Below are 20084 nucleotides of genomic sequence, written 5' to 3'. Positions count from 1 at the left end.
AAACCACATGGCAACAGTGGAGAGCATCATCTACTTGCAATCTGAGAGAGAGAGAGAAAAGGAGCAGAGGGGGAGTTCACGCGCACTCACACTGTATTGACTTGAGAGAGAGAGAGTCGACACAGCATTCAGAGCTGAACTCCACTCACTGTCTTCTCGCACCTGTCTTCAATTCACTTACTCCCTCACACAGTGAGGAAACGAAGCTTAAGAGAAAGAAACAGAAGTGCAACTAAAGGGGTTAAGGCTGAAAAGGCAGAAACAAATCGAGAGAGACGACGTCTCCAGTCCGCACATCCCCAAAGACCTGCAGGTACGTTTAATCTACTAATATGTCTACTGTATATCTGTCACTGTGATTTAATACACAGTATGAAAACTTTACGATTCTCTCCTCACTTTCACATGCTCAGTAATTGCTTCTCTGTGTGCATTTTCTCTGTTCTCACTGTACTAGTAATGAATATATTCATCAATGCTTTCTGAGTATTGTACAGTATGCGATGTGAGATCTTTGAAGTTACAGCTCACTGTTAATGCAAAAACAGAATATTAGAGCGCGTTTGGATGCAAAGAGAAGTGCATAAAGAATGTCACACTTCCATCATTGTGCAAAGTAAAATATAAAAATAATGCAATTCTTATGCATACATAAAAACGTTTATATTCATTATACAATACTTTCTCAATTGTCTAATATATGTAAGATCACTAATGTACATATTTTTTGTGCACATTTTAATAGAACATTTGTATTGTATTAATGTTTTGTTTATTATCATAAGCACACATTCGCATTTGGCACAGACTTCCATACAAAGCCACTTTAAAGTGATAGTTCACCTAAAAATGGAAAATGATGTGATCGTTTACTCACCCTGTCAATGCAAACCTGTATGACTTTATTTCTAATGCAGAGTAAATGCAGAATGAGTAAATGATGACAGGACATTTTTAAGTGAACTGTCCCTTAAGGTATACATTTTATCAGTTTGTGTGGTGCTGGGAACCAAACCCATGCCCTTTGCAATGCTCTGCCAGTTGAGTTATATTAAAACCAGTTTAGTTTGCCATACCTGACATTCTCACCGACTTACATTTTTGTGCCATTTCAAGAATTCTGCTTTACCCTTGACTAGAAGCAACAACCTGGGGCCATGTTGCGTAATCACACGTGATAGTAGATGGTAAGATGAATGCCACAGGAAGATGACCTATGATATTTCACACATACACATGTAGATGTGAGTGACAGGCTTAGCAGTCAAACTCGGAGAGAGTGAGAAATAGCAGGGGTGAGAGATTGGAGGCAATAGAAATTTAGTAAGAGATGATTACGAACCTGTGAAATGTGAGGCGAATGTGCTATCAGCAACTTTCATATTCCGCCATGCCAGGCTGCTCCTGCGATACCATACGAAGTACGACACACAAACTTTCTCCGTGGCATATACATATTCACACCCTGACTGTCGCGTCCCTGCAGACCTCAATTTACTGCATGTGCATTCACCGCAACCCTCTTCAAAAAACTGCATTTAAATAAAAACTGCATCATATTTTCTTGCGGAAATGTTCTGTGAGTTTACATGGCACGCTGATGGTTTTAGATGATGTTCATGCACTGTTGTTTTTACATGGTAAGCAATGGTACTTTCAAGAATACCATGTTGTTTTACCTAATGTACACATAAATACATTGTATGGGTAAAAATTACAGATTTTTCTTTTTGCCAAAAATCATTAAGATCATGTTCCATGAAAATGTTTTATAAATCCCCTACTGTAAATGTACTAAAACTTTCTTTTTGTGAGTGGATGGCCTGCTACAGTGCCTCAGATTAACAACATCAAAGGCGTTTAATCAATATTTAGTTTTTTGCACCCTCAGATTCCATCTTTGTAAACAGTTGTTGTTCCGTCAGATGTCCTATCCTAACAAATCAATAGATTATATTTATAATTATATATCAATAGAAAGCTTATTTCTTAAGCTTTAAGATGATCTAAAAATCTCGATTTCAAAAAATGTACCTGTAAGACTGGTTTTGTCGTCCAGGCTCACAAATATAATTTTCATGGTATGTCCAAAACATGACATGTTTATGTAGTATTTTGTTAATGTTGATATATCTATTTATGATCTGCAAGCAATAAAATAAATAAGGTAGACTTAAAAAATAGACCTAAAGAGAGTATACTCCCAAAAATGCTGGGTTATTTTTAACCCATTGTTGTATAAAATATAATCGCCCAAGGGTTGGGGTTTTGCCCTTTTTGACCCAACGCTGGGTTAGTTTTACACTGACAAATTATACAAGATTTGCCAGAGCAAGACATCAGTAGAAAAAAATCAAGCTTTTCTTCATTGTATCGTATTGACAATTTCTCGTCTCCGTTGGTTACCCGAGTTCCCAACCACCACCTGCAGTCGGTGTGCTCTCGACATATTATCCTTCCCTATCATCTTACCTAAATTTAGCTCTCCATCTTTCTGTTTCCATTTCTTCTGCTCCCCCTTCACGCTTATCACAGTGAGAGATTATTGTGTGTGAATATCTCCGTGTGTTTTCTGCTTAGAGCTGTGCAGGAAGTGTGAGAAATGTGTGGTGTTTGTGTAACATGCGTATGTAGAGTAAGAGAGTGTATATGTGCCTCCAAGTGTGTTCTCACTTTATGTGAGCATTTCTGTATGTTTCAGAACAAACGTGTCAAAAAATATTTAAAGGACATATTTATAGCTAAGAAGACTTAATGGAGTTTCATGCATCATTTGAGTATCAGTTTACAGATGTTTTATCTCAAGTTCATCAGGAGGAATAAAAATAGAAGCAGTCTTTCACATACAGAACTATACATGTAATGTTGTCAGCATAGCTGAGATTCTTCGATTTATATGAAATGATGCTCATGTTGAAATGTCTGACGGTTGTTGAGACGTATCAAGACTCTAAGGTGACATGGGATTACAAGTCTCTCAAGGGATAATGGTCTTACTCTGCATTGATAGCTCTCCAAATGTTGTTTCACCCACGATCCTAGCTGTCAGACTGTTGCTGGGTGTTTAGCCTCAGTAATGAAGTGACTGTCAGGCTTGTGAAGAAAACGGAGTGGAACCGGATGCTTGACTCCCAGTATTAACATCACTCAACACAGATGTGAACACACAGCCACTCCGGTGAATTAGTCATTTAGATTCCAGCCGTCATTTATAAAACAAATCTGTGCCTTTAAGATTATTTTAGTATCTTTTAATTGTAGCATTCGTCGTAACTTGATAGTAAACTATTCCTAGATTCCCTACATTTAAATATGAATTACACTTAAATTCTGAATAAGTAATAAGTATTAGAGGGCAAGTTCACCCCAAAATATTTGCTGTCAATTTCTCACATCTATATCACTTACTTTCTTCTGCAGAACACAAAACAAGCTATTTTGAAGAACGTTGGTAACCGAACAGCATTGGACCCCATTTACTGCCATCGTATGGATACAAAAAAGACATTTCTCCAAACATCTTTTGTGTTTCACCAGAAAGAGTCGTACACCTGTTTTGAATGACGTGACTGTAAATAAACAATGACAAAAAGATAATTCTTGGCTAAACTATCCCTTCAATATTAGTTCCGGGTTGTAAAAGAAATGCAGATTGTTACACAAGTACCTGATTTGGAGCAGATTACCAACCATTGTGACTCCTGAGGGGATTTTTTACTTAAAAAAAATGTTCTGTTTGTGTGGATGGATTTGTATAAGGAGTAATTATAAGTGTTTTGAAGGGGGTTAAAAATGAGAGAGATCCTAAAGCTGTTCATGTTTGTATGCAGAGATGCTCTCTCAGGTATAAAGGGCAACATCCAGTTTCTGTTTTTCTCTGCTGATGTTCTACTTTCATCTGTGAGAGAGTTATACATGTGTTTGCATGTAGTTTACAGAAGTCAGAAAGACCAAGACCATGGCATTGCCATTACTGTACCAGGGAACAAAAATGTACATTCTGTTTTGAAACCGTCCTGGTTCTCATTTTTAGGTCATTTAAAGGGATTCTTCACCCAAAAATGAAAACACATTCTCAAAACTCAGTCATAATTTACTCACCGTCGAGTTGTTCCAAACCTGTGTACATTTCTTTGTTCTGATGAACACAGAGAAGGATTTTTGGAAGAATACTTAAAACTAGACAGATTTTCCCCCCAATTGACTCCCATAGTAGGAAAAGATACAATGGTAGTCAATGTGCCCCAGAACTGTTTGCTGTACATTCTACAAAATGTCTTCTTTTGTGTTCAAAGACATTTTTCTTACTATGGGAGTCAACGGGGGACAAGATCTGTTTGATTATAAGCATCCTTCCAAATATCTTTCTCTATGTTCATCAAAACAAAGAAATGTATACAGATTTGACTCAACTTGAATGTGAGTAAACGATGACAGAATTGTCATTTTTGGGCAAAGTATTCCTTTAAAATATGGCCTGATCCATAACACCAGCCATCCATCCCTCCCCATCCTTGTGTCATCCTCCATCATGTCATCATTGCTCAGTTAATGCTTGTTGTCACGGTGACTGGGCTTGTCCGGTTCCTCTCGGTTTCACCTGTTCTGGCTCATCAAACGTTGACACGGCAATGCTGGCAGCTAACCACCCGTACCTGATGGTGTGTGTTAGCTCCGGCCGCCGGGGCTCCGCTGTCACATCACGTTAGCCCCCATTAGATGTGACGCTTATTAGCATTGGCCGCACGCTAATTCATCAGCCCCGGGTTCCACTGTTTGATTGGCTGTGTAGTCACAGATCAAATATGTAGTCCTTATCTGATAGCAGCTTCTGGTAACCAAGGAGACGGTGCTGGTGCGCTCGGAAAGGGGCGTGACACAGAATGACGAGTGAATGTGTTTTGTTTTGAAGGTTGATGCTTGAAGGTTGATTAACTTTCCATTTAGCCTTTATGTTTCGTTACTGTGTGACAAATGGATGTGAATGTTTACGCTTGTGTTTAAGGAGATGCCGCATGCCCTTCCTTCTGTCTCGCACATGCTCGGTTTCTATTTCAATGTCAATCAAACTTAATTAGCATGACAATTAGGGATTTCTGCCAAGGCAATCAGTTATATCAATAATGCGGCTATGAATAAATGAATATTTTAGACCAATTATCCATATTCATATGTCTCGTTTTCTCCTTCTCTTTCTGTGACTGTGTAGAGATGGGCTGTAAGTTATCGAAGCCCCGTGGTTCAGATGAAGCTCCGGGGAAGATCTTCTCCACCCTCAGACGAGCCCAAGTGGAGACACAGTGTGGAGTGGCTTACACATACCATTACCTAGACTTCCTGTTAGGAAAAGAAGGTAAACGTCCTTCTTTTCGCTGAGCTCCAAGCCCTTCCATCCTTTCGTTCACACACCAACGTCTTAGCAGGATTTTCATCGGTTTTGCTGTTAAAAAAGTGAAATGATCCAAATTCTTTGTGTCATTTCAAGATGGAGAACAAAATACAGCGGAGGCTGGTGAATTTAAAATTCAAAGCAGCGTTCACTTTTCTATGCATACACAAATTCGCTCACCTTCAGATAATAAAGTGTAAAGCTTCAAACTGGGGAGAGAAAAAAGTGTGAGATTAGATGAGAGCAAGTGAGAGAGAGTATGTGTGTGTGTGAGAGAGAGAACAAACAACAGTGTGTGTATTCTTTGAGGGCTTATGTTTCTAAATATATTAATGCTGCTTTTGTTAGTGGGCTTCAAGAGAGGCAATAATGGATCCTGCTGGATTCGCAGAGAGAGGATATGAGAAAAATCTAAGACACAGATTGAAGTGGAGGTACAGGCCTTCTCATTTTAATGACTTGAAAGCATAGCAGCATGTAGACCATTACTAGATGTAATTACAAGGATGTGACCATAATCCTCACAACGCAAATATCATTCTCTCGATCGGGACTTTTGTTTTGCTTTTCAGTACAAATATCTAAATGTAAGCCTCGGTCAAACTTGACTTTTCGTTCCATTGACTTCCATTCATACGGATGCGAATGCGACAGACCGGAAACGCAAGGCCGTCCAAAGATATTATTACATTTCTCTGCGTAGCAAAGTTCAATTTTGGTTAAACTTTGACCTGCGAATTTGAGTCACTAGAGAGCGTGAGACCAATAGAAGATTCACATTGTGACGTGATGTAAAAGATGGAGGAATCGCTCACGCCCATTTTAGCAGGACCATCCGACATATTTTGTCTAGTCTGACCCTTTTCACATAACACTTATTCAAGTACTTATTTTATCCTAGCATCTTCGCTAACATAAAAAGAAAACAAAACACTTACCTTCATAATCAAACAGGTACTTTTCAACGAAAAATTTGCATCCTTTATCTAGCTTTGATCTTGTCGTAAGGGAAAATTTGTCTGCAAGATGTTGCACATCATACCAGTATTTGTGGCAGCCGGGCAAGGGACTTAGTAACCTCCATTGTGAGGCGCTAGCAGAAATAATGATACACTCCTTCGCGGCAGAACGGAAGATGAGTGACGTCATGTGAAAAGGGCCTATACTTTCAATGAGATACACGATGATGCAAGAATTTTCATTTTTGGTGAATTGCCCCTTTAAGACTTTTTTTGAGAATATATTTCTTCCGGAATGTATTTCTATATTCATTTCTGATGTCATTGATCATTTTTAAGCATAAAAATCCTCACACCATTTTGTTGGATTAAGACTTGATATGGAACAAGAAACAATTGATATGGTAAGAGAAATAAACTTCATCGAACCTTCGCCTTAAATTGTCCACTTCAATTTGGTTTCTGAAGCATATTTAGTCTTAAATGTATTCGTTATAGCCGACTGCCTTTGTGTGAGTGTCTGAAGGGAAGTGTGTTTGTGAGTGTGACCTGGGTCAAATATTTATTTATAAAAAAAATGGAATATGTAAAAACTGGCACAGTGGCAACAGTTCAGACTGCACGCGCACACAGATCTTCTGGCTTTCTGTTTTAGGTGCTTATCAGTAGACAGACAGGCAGGTCATTTATATGTAAAATTCACTGATGCCTTCAGAGACATACAGACACACAAAAAGAGTTTGACTGCATTCTGCTGTCACAGCATGTGTGTGAGTCAGAGATGTCTGAATTTGTTTGTTTGTGTCTCTGTTTAAGGACATCAATGTTGAAATAACCTATAAGTGACTTCATGAGTGTGAATGAGACTGACGGAGATGAAATAACAAACATGAAATATTTGAGATGAGATTAAATAAAGGACGACCAGAGAGAGAGAGAGAGAGAGAGAGAGAGAGAGAGAGAGAGAGAGAGAGAGAGAGAGAGAGAGAGAGAGAGAGAGAGAGAGAGAGAGAGAGAGAGAGAGAGAGAGAGAGAGAGAGAGAGAGAGAGAGAGAGAGAGAGAGAGAGAGAGAGAGAGAGAGAGAGAGAGAGAGAGAGAGAGAGAGAGAGAGAGAGAGAGAGAGAGAGAGAGAGAGAGAGAGAGAGAGAGAGAGAGAGAGAGAGAGAGAGAGAGAGAGAGAGAGAGAGAGAGAGAGAGAGAGAGAGAGAGAGAGAGAGAGAGAGAGAGAGAGAGAGAGAGAGAGAGAGAGAGAGAGAGAGAGAGAGAGAGAGAGAGAGAGAGAGAGATGAGAAACGCCAGCCATCCTTTACGGATTATCTGATCTTGGAGATGGAAGGGCTTATTTCTAAGATCTGCAATTTATTTTTGTGTGTGCATGTGTGAGAGAAAGAGCTAGAGCGAGATTGAACCGGATTTATGGCTAAAATCTTGTTTTCATTTAACTTGGTCTCCATAAATAATATAATTCCACTCACTGTCGGGTTATTACAAATAAAATAAGCAAAGACCCCCAGGGACCCCACATCACAGTCATACGCATCCCTCTTACTTATGAATCATAAACAATCACTGTAATATTCATGTGATATCAATATTTAGAGGATGGTGACGGAGCTGTGATAGGTCAGCACAGGAGGGGCACTGACCGCTGTCTGTGTTGAAGTGTAATAGATTTGCTTCTATCATTCTTAGTTCCAAGAATCATTTACAGTGTTTGTATAGTTAGCCATTAAAATTGGTTATAAGAGTTCTGATTTCTTTTCATGAAACAGAATCATTTATATTGTAAACACTGAATACATTGTTTAAATCAGACGTGCTATTATCTTGCAGCCATTAAGCAGAATGAATACAACCAAGCCATTTATTGCTGAACACCACCTGGTGAGCAAAACAATAGTCAATATTGCAAGCTACAAAACCCACACAATATGTTCAAAACTGTGACTTCCTCATTGTTTCAGATGTGTGAAGAATTGCAAATGAAACGAGAAAGTGTTTGTGAACAAAGATTTTAGATATAAAGTGTATTAGGAAGCAAAAATGTAGGTGCCTACTGCCTGTTACTTTTGGCAAAATGGATATTTTGTTTATATTTATTTATTTATATTTGATGATATATTATGTTATTATGTGTGCTACACAGTCAGCTAAATTGATTCATCATCTAAATAAATATAATGATACCATTTATTCATACTGTTTATTATGTATTTGGCAATTATGTAATATAACATTTGATAATGTAATACTTCATAATATATTGGATGATATATTTAATGATTTGTACTTTAAATTAAACTAAAGGATGTTAGTTAGGTCCACATTTTTGCACTTCTTGCCCGAACATGATTGTGTCCAAATGCTTAACCCCCGGCTGGGTGAATTATTTTATTAGAGGGACATATTATCATATATTTAGCCATACAGGACGAGAGCAATGTTTTATGTTGGTGTGTTGGTACACGCACTGTTTTCTTTCTCTCGTGTAAAACTAAAGCAGTGTCCTCGGGCCTTTCTCATCATTTGACACTTCGATTTCTAGAGTTAATAGACATCATAAAATCTAAAACGTTTCCGCAATTTTACCACTACCTCATGATTGCAAACAGATTGTGTTATATGGTTTGTGTGTTTGTCTCATAAAATGTTCATTTAAATTCACATAGTCTGACAGAAAACACATGTTTTCTGGACAGAAGTTCTCGGAACTCCAAGCAAATGGGTATGATTCTAAGGGAACACAGCTGATTAAATATATAACTTGAATCTAAGATATTATAGATTATACCTAAATGTTGAGTCTTTCTATACGCATTTATTTTGTGAATATGATGTAGGTTTGTGGAGATTCGGAAAGTTCAGACCATTTCAGTTTGGTTTGAAAAGGGTTCTTACACCTCTTAAACATAATTCCAGTCAAGGGTTGTGTAAATTATAGCTCACATCTGCTCTTTATAATGACTTCAGTAATGATCTCTGAACAGTTTGTTTAATTTCTTTTTCAAGAAAGCCACTTGAATAAAAATTATGAATATTTCTATTATATGAATATAGAGTTTTCAGGTCCCTATAAAGCAGCTTATAAAGCATGTTTAGGGGTAAGGTGAGGGTTAAGGGGCGTGTTGTGCGTGTGTGCATTTTTTGTGTGTCACTGGGTGAGTGTGTCATCACATTATTCGTCAGAAATGGCTGTGAATGAAATGATTCGCACCTTTTTTCTCATCATTTTCTCATTACCTTCTCATCATGTTCTTCCTCACACATCTTCCATTTTCTCTTTATGTCGGGGGAGGGGGAATGTGTTGACTAATGCAAATATGCTGCCATGAAAATATACACAAGTACTTGTTTACTAACCTTTACATGTGTAATATTTAACAATGTCTCAGTTCGTTTGCCACAGTGAAATGTTGAGATGCTAACTGCCTAGCATATAAAATAACATGAATGGAGCGATGCGAAACGGGTCGAATTTTTTTGTTATATTTAAAGGGATGGATCATCTTTCACGTTTGATAGATTTCAAACGTTCTTATGCAAAACACAAAGGAAGATATTTTGAAGAATGTCGGTAACCAACTTCGGCCCATTGATTCCATTGCATGGACACACAACCACAGAGACATTCCTCAAAATATCTTCTTTCGTGTTCCACTGAGGAAATACAAAGTCATACAGGTTTATGACACGAGGGTGAGTAAATGATGACAGATTTTTTGGGTGTTGAAGTCACTTGAAGTTTAAAAGGTCTGTAAGATTACAAGAAAATGTAACATACACTACACGCAGAATGCAACACTCTCTTTCTCTCTTTCTTCAGAAGTTGCAGTGTCTTCACTGCTGTGTCTGTCGTCAGTGAGAGAGCTTCCGGTGCAAGTGTGTGAGTTATATCAGAAGGGATTCATACTGGCTGCTGTCCATCCATTCGTTCACTCCGGCGGCCCTGCCAGCGCTAACCTGCAGAAACAGTTACACCGAGCTGTGCTCATCAAAGAAACACCCAAGTAAACATAAACACATCAACATCTGTCTCTCCCTCTGTTGACCTCTGAGTTACATTAAGATTCATTTCTTATCATGACTTTTTTTAAGTAGTTCCGACAGCAGTTTGCTTAACTGGGTTGGACCTCATCTCGCTACAGACGTGTGTTACTTAGGTCACCAGGAACCCGACCCAGAAGTTGTACAGGGCTATGTGAAAAAGGTCAGTTTTTCATAAATGCATCTGCTATTATTTAACAACTCTTTTTTCAAACATACAGTAGCTGAAGTGTAAATGTGTCTGTCATCACTACTTTAAAAATGCACAAAAAGTCTCGCTTTACACAATACGGATGCAAAGCAGAACACATAAGGTGACAGACCGCTCCATAGACACTGACACCCGGCATTCACCCGCTGTTCTATTAGTCACCCCGTCGCCTTTTCAGTAATTGCATTTATCTGGAGATAAGCGGTGTTTGACTGAGTGTGTATGGGTTTGTGCTGTGTGACATTTAACTCAACTCAACTCAACTTTATTTATATAGCGCTTTTTACAATTTTCATTGTTACAAAGCAGCTGTACATGAGACACATTTAATACAAGTATGAATTCTAAAGCAGCCCCCCCGGCCAGGCAGATAGTGCAAAACAATATGCAAACGGTGGTGAGGAACCCAAAACTCCCATCGAGAAAAAAAACCTCAGGGGAACCCAGGCCCAACCAGGGGATTCCAGTTCCCCTCTGGCAAAAGCTGCTGCCTCTGCACAAGCTCATCAGTGCTTGCACAACAAGGCTTAATAAAAATATAAAAATTAAAGATTATCATTAACAATCTAATAGCATTTGAAATGTTGTAGAAAAAAAACAAAGTTGTCGCGTCCTTTATCCAGCTCTATCCTCTTAGCACTTGTCAGGTCACCGCTTCCCATTCTCAGCTCTGCCATCAGGTCTGGGCATGAACTGCATCCTGCGGTAACCTTGGAACAAAGAGACAAGACTGGCTGAGAGTAGAGTACTGTTCTGCACTCTTTGATGCAACAAGTACATCATTTGTTGTTGGATGTGTTCCTGGTTCCGGTTGATCTAAATAATGCAGCCTAAATCCTCTGAGGATTAATATTATGGAGGTGTAGTGTATGCAAGATTAAAAAGATGAGTCTTTAGTCTAGATTTAAACTGACAGAGTGTGTCTGCCTCCCGGACCGTGCAGGGAAGAATATTCCAAAGTTTAGGCGCTAGATAAGAAAAGGATCTACCACCTGCACTTGATTTTGAAATTCTAGGTATTACCAACTGACAGGACCCCTTAGAGCGTAATGTACGTGGTGGTCTGTAATACAATAGAAGTTCATTCAAATACTGCGGCGCTAGACCATGTAGGGCTTTATAGGTAATAAGCAAGATCTTAAAGTTAATGCGATGCTTTATAGGTAACCAGTGCAAGGTTGACAGAACCGGGGTTATATGCTCATACTTTTTTGTACGTGTAAGAACTCGAGCTGCCGCGTTTTGAACCAGTTGCAGTTTTTGTAATAGGCCCGCAGGGCAACCACCTAGAAGTGCATTACAGTAATCTAGTCTTGATGTCATGAATGCATGAATTAATTTCTCTGCATCTGACAGTGACAGCATATGACGTAATTTAGATATATTCTTAAGATGGAAAAATGCAATTTTACAGGTGTTGGCGACATGGCTTTCAAATGAGAGAGTACTGTCAAATACAACGCCAAGATTCTTAGCTGATGACGAGGATTTTATGGAGCAACCGTCAATCGTTAAGCAGTATTCTTGGTTGTTACGCATAGCAGTTTTCGGTCCAGTAAGTAACACTTCTGTTTTGTCCGAGTTTAGTAGTAAAAAATTGTTACTCATCCACATTTTTAAGTCAACTATGCAATCCTTTATTCGATGAAACTGCTGGGTTTCATGAGGCATCGAGGAAATATAAAGTTGAGTATCATCAGCATAACAGTGAAAGCTAATTCCGTGTCGCTTTATTATATCTCCTAGAGGTAGCATGTATAATGCGAAGAGCAGGGGTCCCAAGACTGAGCCCTGTGGTACACCGTACTGGACTTGTGATTTGCGGGACACCTCATTGTTTATTGCTACAAATTGAAAACGGTCGGATAAATAAGACTTAAACCATTTCAATGCTATTCCGTTAATGCCGACGTAATTTTCGAGTCTATGTAGAAGTATGCTGTGGTCAATGGTGTCAAATGCAGCACTGAGGTCTAGCAGCACCAATAACGAAATACAGCCACGGTCAGACGCTAAAAGCAGATCATTTGTAACTCTGATCAAAGCAGTCTCTGTACTGTGACATGCTCGAAATCCAGACTGGAATTCATCATTAATGTCATTCCTTTGGAGGAAGGAGCATAATTGAGTTGAAACTACTTTTTCCAGAACTTTAGATATAAAAGGTAAATTCGATATAGGCCTGTAATTCCCTAGTTCTTTGGGGTCGAGTTTGGTTTTTTTTAAAAGAGGCCTTATAACAGCCACCTTAAATGCTTTAGGCACATGTCCTAATGTCAGAGATGAGTTAATAATACTAAGAAGAGGATCTATAATTTCGGGGAGCATTTCTTTCAGTAGTTTTGTAGGTATAGGGTCTAGCATGCATGTTGATGATTTAGATGATTTAATGATTTTAGACAGTTCATCGTGATCTACTGTAGAAAATAATTGCAATTTCTCCTTAGGGGTGCTGTAGTTAGTTTGTTCAGCGGATTTCACTACAGGTTGCATTGTTATAATTTTTTCTCTTATATCTTGGATTTTACTTGTGAAGTAGTTCATAAATTCATCACTGTTATGCTGATAATCAGAATCTGACGTCGATGACGACTTATTTTTTGTTAATTTAGCCACGGTGTTAAATAAGAACCTAGGGTTGTGATGGTTTTCCTCTATTAGTGTTGAAAAGTAGGCGGATCTAGACGTTTTTATTGCATTCCTGTAATTTCGAGTACTATCCTTCCATGCTATACGAAATACCTCTAAATTCGTTTTCTTAAAGTTGCGCTCCATTTTACGGGATGCTTTTTTTAGAGTCTGAGTGTGTTCATTATACCACGGTGTTGGGCTGCTATTTTTAATTTTCTTTAAACGCAGAGGAGCAACTGTGTCTAATATTTCCGAGAAAGTAGAGTTAAAATGTTCAATAGTAGTGTCAAAATCGTCAACGTTATTACTCATGCTGGATATTTTAGACAATTCAGGCAGATTATCGAGAAACGCATCTTTGGTAGTTGAAGTAATCGTTCTACCATATTTGTAACAAGGAGTTTGATTTGCAGCCGTAGGCCATTGAAGCAAACATAATATCAGATAATGATCCGAAATATCTTCACTCTGCTGAACGATTTTAACATCGTCCACATTTATACCATAAGAAAGTATTAAATCTAAAGTATGATTACGAAGGTGAGTGGGTCCTGACACATGTTGACTAACGCCCATGGAGTTAAGAGTGTCTTTGAAAGCCAGTCCCAAGGCATCTGTATCATTGTCTACATGGATATTAAAGTCACCGACGACAAGGACTCTATCTGCGGCCAGTACTAGTTCTGATAAGAACCCACCAAAATCTTTAATAAAATCTGTGTGGTGCCCTGGAGGCCTATATACAATAGCTAGAATAAATTTTAAAAATGTTTTGTCCTTAGTATTAGGTGTCGATACGTGAAGTACCATGACTTCGAAAGAACTGTACTTAAAATTAGACTTCTGAGAGGTAATAAAAGAATTCTTGTAAAGTGCAGCGACACCTCCCCCTCTACCTTTTAGACGAGGCTCGTGTTTATAGTAATAATCATGGGGAACGGATTCATTTAGAGTAATAAAATCATCTGGCTTTAGCCATGTTTCTGTCAAACAAAGCATGTCTATTTTATGATCGATTATCAAATCGTTAACAAAAAGTGCTTTATTTGAGAGAGATCTAATATTAAGCAATCCGAGTCGTAACAGCTGATTATCTGTATTTTGTTCATGTTTGATTTGTTTAACGTTTATTAAATTACTTTCAAGAGGTTTACGCAATATCTTATGTTTGCTAATCCGGGGGACAGACACAGTCTCTATTTTATGTTGTTTGTAAGAAGGGATTATTACATGTTGTATATTTTGTGTATTCTGTAACGCGAGACGGCAAGCAGACAGTTGGTTAAGCCATTCTGTCTCCTTCCTGACCTGGGCCCTAGGTAGTCAGACTTTAGCATTATTAAGACTGTGTGCCAAATTTCTAGAGAGGAGGGAAACCCCATCCCAGGAGGGATGGAGACCATCTCGTTTCAACAGGTCAGGTCTGCCCTCAAAACTCTTCCAGTTATTTATAAAATCTATATTATTCTGCAGGCACCACTCAGACAACCAGCCATTTAGTGATGATAATCTGCTATAAATCTCATCACCACGGTAAGCAGTAAGGGGGCCAGAGAATATTACAGTGTCTGACATCGTTTTTGCGAGCTCACACACCTCTTTAATATTATCTTTAGTGATCTCCGATTGACGGAGTCTAACATCATTTGTGCCGACATGAATAACAATCTTACTGTATTTACGATTAGCCTTAGCCAGCACATTTAAGTTTGACTTGATGTCAGGCGCTCTGGCTCCCGGTAAACATTTGACTATGGTGGCTGGTGCCTCTATGTTAACGTTCCGGACAATAGAATCACCGATCACTAGGGCACTTTCAGCAGGTTTCTCAGTCGGTGCGTCACTGAGCGGGGCAAACCTGTTCGAGACTTTAATCGGAACGGTTGAGTGATGTTTTGTCCTGCGACTATGCCGTCTCACCGTCACAAAGTTTCCCAGCTGCAGGGGATTTTCAACCGGAACCGAGCTGTGTGCGCTAACATTGCTCGCATCCGAAGTGTTTTCTACGGTTCTTACACTCTTACTATCCTCAAATAAAGATTGGATGCGAGACTCTAATTCTAAAATCTTCTCCGTCAGCCTAACTACTTCCCTGCATTTATCACATGTAAAACCCTCGCCGCTGACAGAGAAGGCTAAACTAAACATATGACATGAGGTGCAAGTAACAACAATAGGAATAGAAGCCATAACTCACCGGGTATGAAGTGCAATCCTAACTTACCAAGGTTGCTTGATGAGTCTTAGTATATACACTTAAAAAGAGAAACAGTTAGCACACAAGACAAATAGGGGGAGATGATATTCCACAATGTAAACAGAAGGCAAGCTAACACGCTAATATGCTAGCGGCGTTACGTTTCAATGAATATAGGTTTAAAATATAAAGTTATAAATAATTCGGCAACGACAGTGATATGTAACGATAGTAAAATACACTAATAATAAGACCAAGAACAAATGTGAGGTGAAGCAAGTGTCAGAGGATACAAACTAGCCGCCGGCAGCGATGCAATCAGTGCATCAATGCTCATGTCTTTCCACTGAATAGTTATTTTACAGCAGACTATATGATTTACTTACGATTTAGACGCACGTATGTGTAGAGAATATGGTTTTCATTAACATTTGCTGTCACTAAGAGCTTCCTTTTGAATCATCTGCAAAAAAGCCGTTCAACTCCACTGTAGAAATGATTTATATTACATTGGAATCCATTTTCTTTTAATGTCAACCTTGATCGTATACTTGAATGTTGTTATAATTGGACAAGTCGTGATCAGTGTTATTCGTGAATCACTCTTTCTCTCTGCAGGTGCAGGATTTGGCTGATCAGGGTGATCTCTTTGTGGGATTTTTGCCACAACCTGGCGGTGGTCCATATTTCCTTGGTCACTTAGAGACAGACGAGCTTTCCTCCCTGCACTCCAGCCCGTGTTCTGTGGATCGGAGACATCTGACCATCAGCCCGCCGAGCGAGCGACAACAGGAGGACGATGCCAATGAGGATAGTCGAAACCAAAATCTTGCAAAGTTCGATTTAGATTTCCCAGGTCAAGACTTAATCAACCAGAACCTTCAAATGCAGGACTCAGAGAGCAGGCAGTGTTGGAATAACCAAAATCCTTTCACTGAGAATCCTCAGTATCTTTATGAACGTGAACATACCCGGGATGAGGATTTAAAGAATCAAGTGGAGTCTACGATAAGCTTTCGTGCACCAGAGACGCATCCGGCCCGAGGTACTAAAACAGAGTCTGTGCTGCCTGACTGTGATTTGGCAGAAAACCAGCAACCAGACCATAGAGAGCAGGGCAGAAGTCAAGAAAAACACAGCATGTGCACTGGAACCACCCAGATGCTGAATCGTGAGTGCACAGTCTGTAAAAAACTGATAAACAAAGGCTGGAGATACAAAATACACTTTTTCATTATTTTATGTCCAGCTATATCAGAAATAAGTGCATCAAACATTGTTTGACCGTCAGGTTTAAAATAGTCTGTGTATTCCTTGCCAAACAAATGTATTATGATTATAATCCAGTTTAATTTTTTTACTAAATTAGGCAATGCGTTATAATTAGGGATGTACCGATATGTAAATTTTGGCCGATAGCGATAACCGATAATTCTTTACCATTGGAAGCCGATTACCGATATATTGGCCAATATACAGTATCTAAATATTAATAGAAAATTATTATAAGTGGACAAATGCTTTTATTTGAAAACATTCACTGCAAAAACAAGATAACCACCAGTTCTCTTTTTTCCCTGAAAATCAAGTACCAAGCCTGCTTTACACTAGTGAAAGATTCTTTAACTTTTAAACTTTTCTGATATAATTGTAATTTAATAAACAAATTATAGATGTATTATAGCTATGTTTTATCTAACACCTGAACTGATCAAACCAGAGGAAATTATTCTTAATTTATCGGCCTGATTTTAATATCTGGCAGATACCGATAACATTGAAAATGACTATTTATCAGATAATACCGATATGGACGACAATTTACCATGCATCCCTAATTTTAGTGTATATCCTATGATAATAATTTTTTTTGAGACATGTTTTATTTAGTAAACATTTGATTCTTTATATGTAGGCGTACAGGTCTTTGCTCTGTTCAACCACACTATGGTTCTGTCAGGATCGCCAAAACTCTTCTCTCTGAGGGTTCCACTGCATGTGCAAAGGGAGGCGGGGCTTGTTAGCTCGGTTGACTCCCACTGGCTGGATCACATGACCCACCACTTCAGAAGTGGTGCCCGGCTCATCGATGGCTACTATCACCTGGGAGCAGATGCAGGTACTTACAATAAAAACAAAAAGGTAGAAAAACTTGTAATGTAAGTCGCTTTGGATAAAAGTGTCTGCCAAATGCATAAATGTAAATGTAAAGACACAAAAAAAGACATTTCTCAAAGTTTGAATGACATGCGGGCACTCAAATGTAGCTCAGTGGTAAGAGCATTGCGTTAACAACGCAAGGTTGTGGGTTCAATCCCAGGGGATTGCAAATACCTATGTAAAATTTATAGGATAAAGCAATGTAAATCGCTTTGGATAAAAGTGTCTGCCAAATGCATAAATGTAAATGTAAATGATGATATAATGTATTTTTGGCTGTACTGTCCCCCAACTATGAGTTTAGTTTTAGACTTTTAGCCTTTGGATGTTTTTTTTACTCTCAGCACTACATTTCCAATCATTTTCTCTCTTTTAGCATCTTCATTCACGGTGGAGAGTGTTTTCATCTTCCAAAGTGCCCCTGGTGATGTCACGGCAACCGCAGCGTATGATGCTATTGTAGTGGAGCAATGGACTGTGATTGATGTAAGTCAGCCGAGCTCATGTGATTTTACACCTGTCTGCTTAAGAATTGCCTTCCTGTCTGTTAAAAGCAGGTGGAAATTGCCTTTGTTGGTACAATTCTCAATAGGACATTAGTGAAAGGATTGAATATTTTGTTTAAATGATGCTTCTGTCCTGCAGGGTGTTGCTGTGAAGACAGACTATATTCCTCTACTTCAGTCTTTGGCTCCGTACGGTTGGAGACTGATGTGTGTGCTTCCCACCCCTGTTGTCAAAACTAAAAGGTCCTATTTCCATATTAAAGCCTCATCCATGAGTCAAGACCATTATGTTGGATTTAAAACTCACAGTAGCTTAGGAAAATGCCAGGGGGAGCTAATTATAGAATAAACTTATTTAAAGACGACTTCTTAATGATATGGAAAGATTAATATAGTTTGCTTTTCTTTAAACACATTTTTAAGCATTGTTTTATACCCCTGATGCGTTTGGACTTTTCTGTTTTAGTGATGGAAGTCTGGCCACAAAACAGATCCTGTTTCTCCAGAGACCCACACTGCCTCGCAAGAGGAGAGAACTGACGGTGTGTATACACTGCACAGACAAGCGCAAAGTTTATTTCTGCCCACAAAAAGAAAGATTCTGCTAAAATTAGCTCTGAGATTTTTGAGAGGGGTGTGTGAAATTGTCAATCCACAAATTTGAAAATCTTCAAAAGGCGTTTGAAGGTTTGTTTGTGTTTTCCAGAAACTGTCCCTCAGAGGTCAAAACAAGAGAAACTCAAATAGCAAGAAAACTCTGGAGACCGAGATCGCACCGCTGGCAACGATCGAGAGAGAAATGGAAAAGATGGATAGAGAACGAACACGTGACACTACCAAAACGGAAAAAGGACAGAATTTGTCGAAAATGCCAAAGAGGAGAGATCAACCAGAAAAGACGCAGGAATACTGCATACAGATGGATAACATCGCGTATGTTAATAAGGACAGAATTAAAATCACCAATTCTACCAATCACCAGGTAAAAAGCATGATTTCATGTGCTAAACTAAAGGAAAAAAGACCGGTCGGAACAGAAAGAGCACTATTCTCAGGAGTCTGCTGACAGTATTCATTTATGCATATTGAACCATTGCAATATGTTCATGTTTATTCAGGCAGAACGGCGTCTTTTCAGGCCCTCGTCCGCGCACGTACCTCTGCTGACAGAATAATTGTCCCGTAAGATTGCGAGGAGGTCTTTTGAGTCACTTTTGGTAATTTGGGTGGTAAAGGCTAATCTTTAAAGGTGAAGTGCGTGCGCAGAAAACTGAGAGACGTGTGATTTGAGCAAATCTGTGATGATGTTAAAACGCACTGACCTTTCAGAACGTTACACACTTTGTCAAGAGACAGCTTGTACCTTTGTGAATTTGTTAAATCATTTTGTTACATGCCATATTACCGTATATACTACAGTATATTTTGTTTTCATCAGTCCAATTTATGACCAACAATATCCATGAGCATTTTTATTGTAATGCCCAGTATATTGTACTTGAAATCTGACTTTGTAAAGTAACAGTTGTAGTGGAGGTTTGTGTTTATGGTTTAAATAAAAATGACCAATAATGGCTTTCTGATGACAATTAAAGGCACATGACTTAATATCAACAGCTTGCAGTTATCTTTACATCTATGTTAAGTACCTTAAAATGATAGTTCATCCAAAAATGAAAATTCTATCATCATATACACATACTCTTGACATTTCAATGACTTTCTTTCTTTTGCAGAACACAAAAAGAGACTTTTTGAAGAATGTTGTTAAACGGCACCCATTGACATGTATTGGTTTTGTGTCCATACAATATAAGTTAATGTGTGCCGGTGCTGTTTGGTTACCAACATTCTTCAAAATATCTTCTGTGTTCTGCAGAAGAAAGAAAGAAAGTCATAAATATATGAAATTACAAAAGGGTGAGTAAATGATGATAGAATTTCCATTTTTTGGTGAACTTTCCCTTTAAGGCCCAAAATGATCTC

General features: G+C 38.6%; 1 protein-coding gene across 3 annotated transcripts; it reads left to right on the top strand.

Moving 5' to 3' along the window:
- Positions 1-161: 161 nt before the first annotated feature.
- On the top strand, positions 162-19963 carry rftn1a (raftlin, lipid raft linker 1a). 3 transcript variants are annotated; one of them, XM_056741351.1, is made up of 10 exons: positions 162-313; positions 5210-5353; positions 10173-10356; positions 10448-10556; positions 16051-16603; positions 17348-17551; positions 17969-18078; positions 18238-18341; positions 18565-18640; positions 18805-19963. In XM_056741351.1, exons 2-10 carry the CDS (start codon positions 5212-5214, stop codon positions 19162-19164), a joined length of 1842 nt encoding a protein of 613 aa, XP_056597329.1. In that variant the 5' UTR covers positions 162-313; positions 5210-5211; the 3' UTR covers positions 19165-19963. The 3 variants fall into 3 exon arrangements, with proteins under 3 accessions (XP_056597329.1, XP_056597330.1, XP_056597328.1); XM_056741352.1 differs by having other exon boundaries at positions 10445-10556; positions 17393-17551; XM_056741350.1 differs by having other exon boundaries at positions 10445-10556.
- The last annotated feature ends 121 nt before the right edge of the window (positions 19964-20084 follow it).

This window comes from Triplophysa dalaica, chromosome 25, assembly GCF_015846415.1.
Source record: "Triplophysa dalaica isolate WHDGS20190420 chromosome 25, ASM1584641v1, whole genome shotgun sequence".
NCBI lineage: Eukaryota > Metazoa > Chordata > Actinopteri > Cypriniformes > Nemacheilidae > Triplophysa > Triplophysa dalaica.
Note: the sequence above shows the minus strand (reverse complement) of the source record. Positions and strands in the feature narration are given on the sequence as shown.

What these genes read in the sequence shown, in the direction of transcription:
- rftn1a (XM_056741350.1), top strand. Translation starts at nt 5,212, where the DNA reads ATGGGCTGTAAGTTATCGAAGCCCCGTGGTTCAGATGAAGCTCCGGGG. An exon ending in TCACCTGGGAGCAGATGCAG is followed by an intron (nt 17,552 to 17,968) that starts GTACTTACAATA and finishes TCTCTCTTTTAG; the next exon opens with CATCTTCATTCACGGTGGAG. An exon ending in CCTGTTGTCAAAACTAAAAG is followed by an intron (nt 18,342 to 18,564) that starts GTCCTATTTCCA and finishes TTTCTGTTTTAG; the next exon opens with TGATGGAAGTCTGGCCACAA.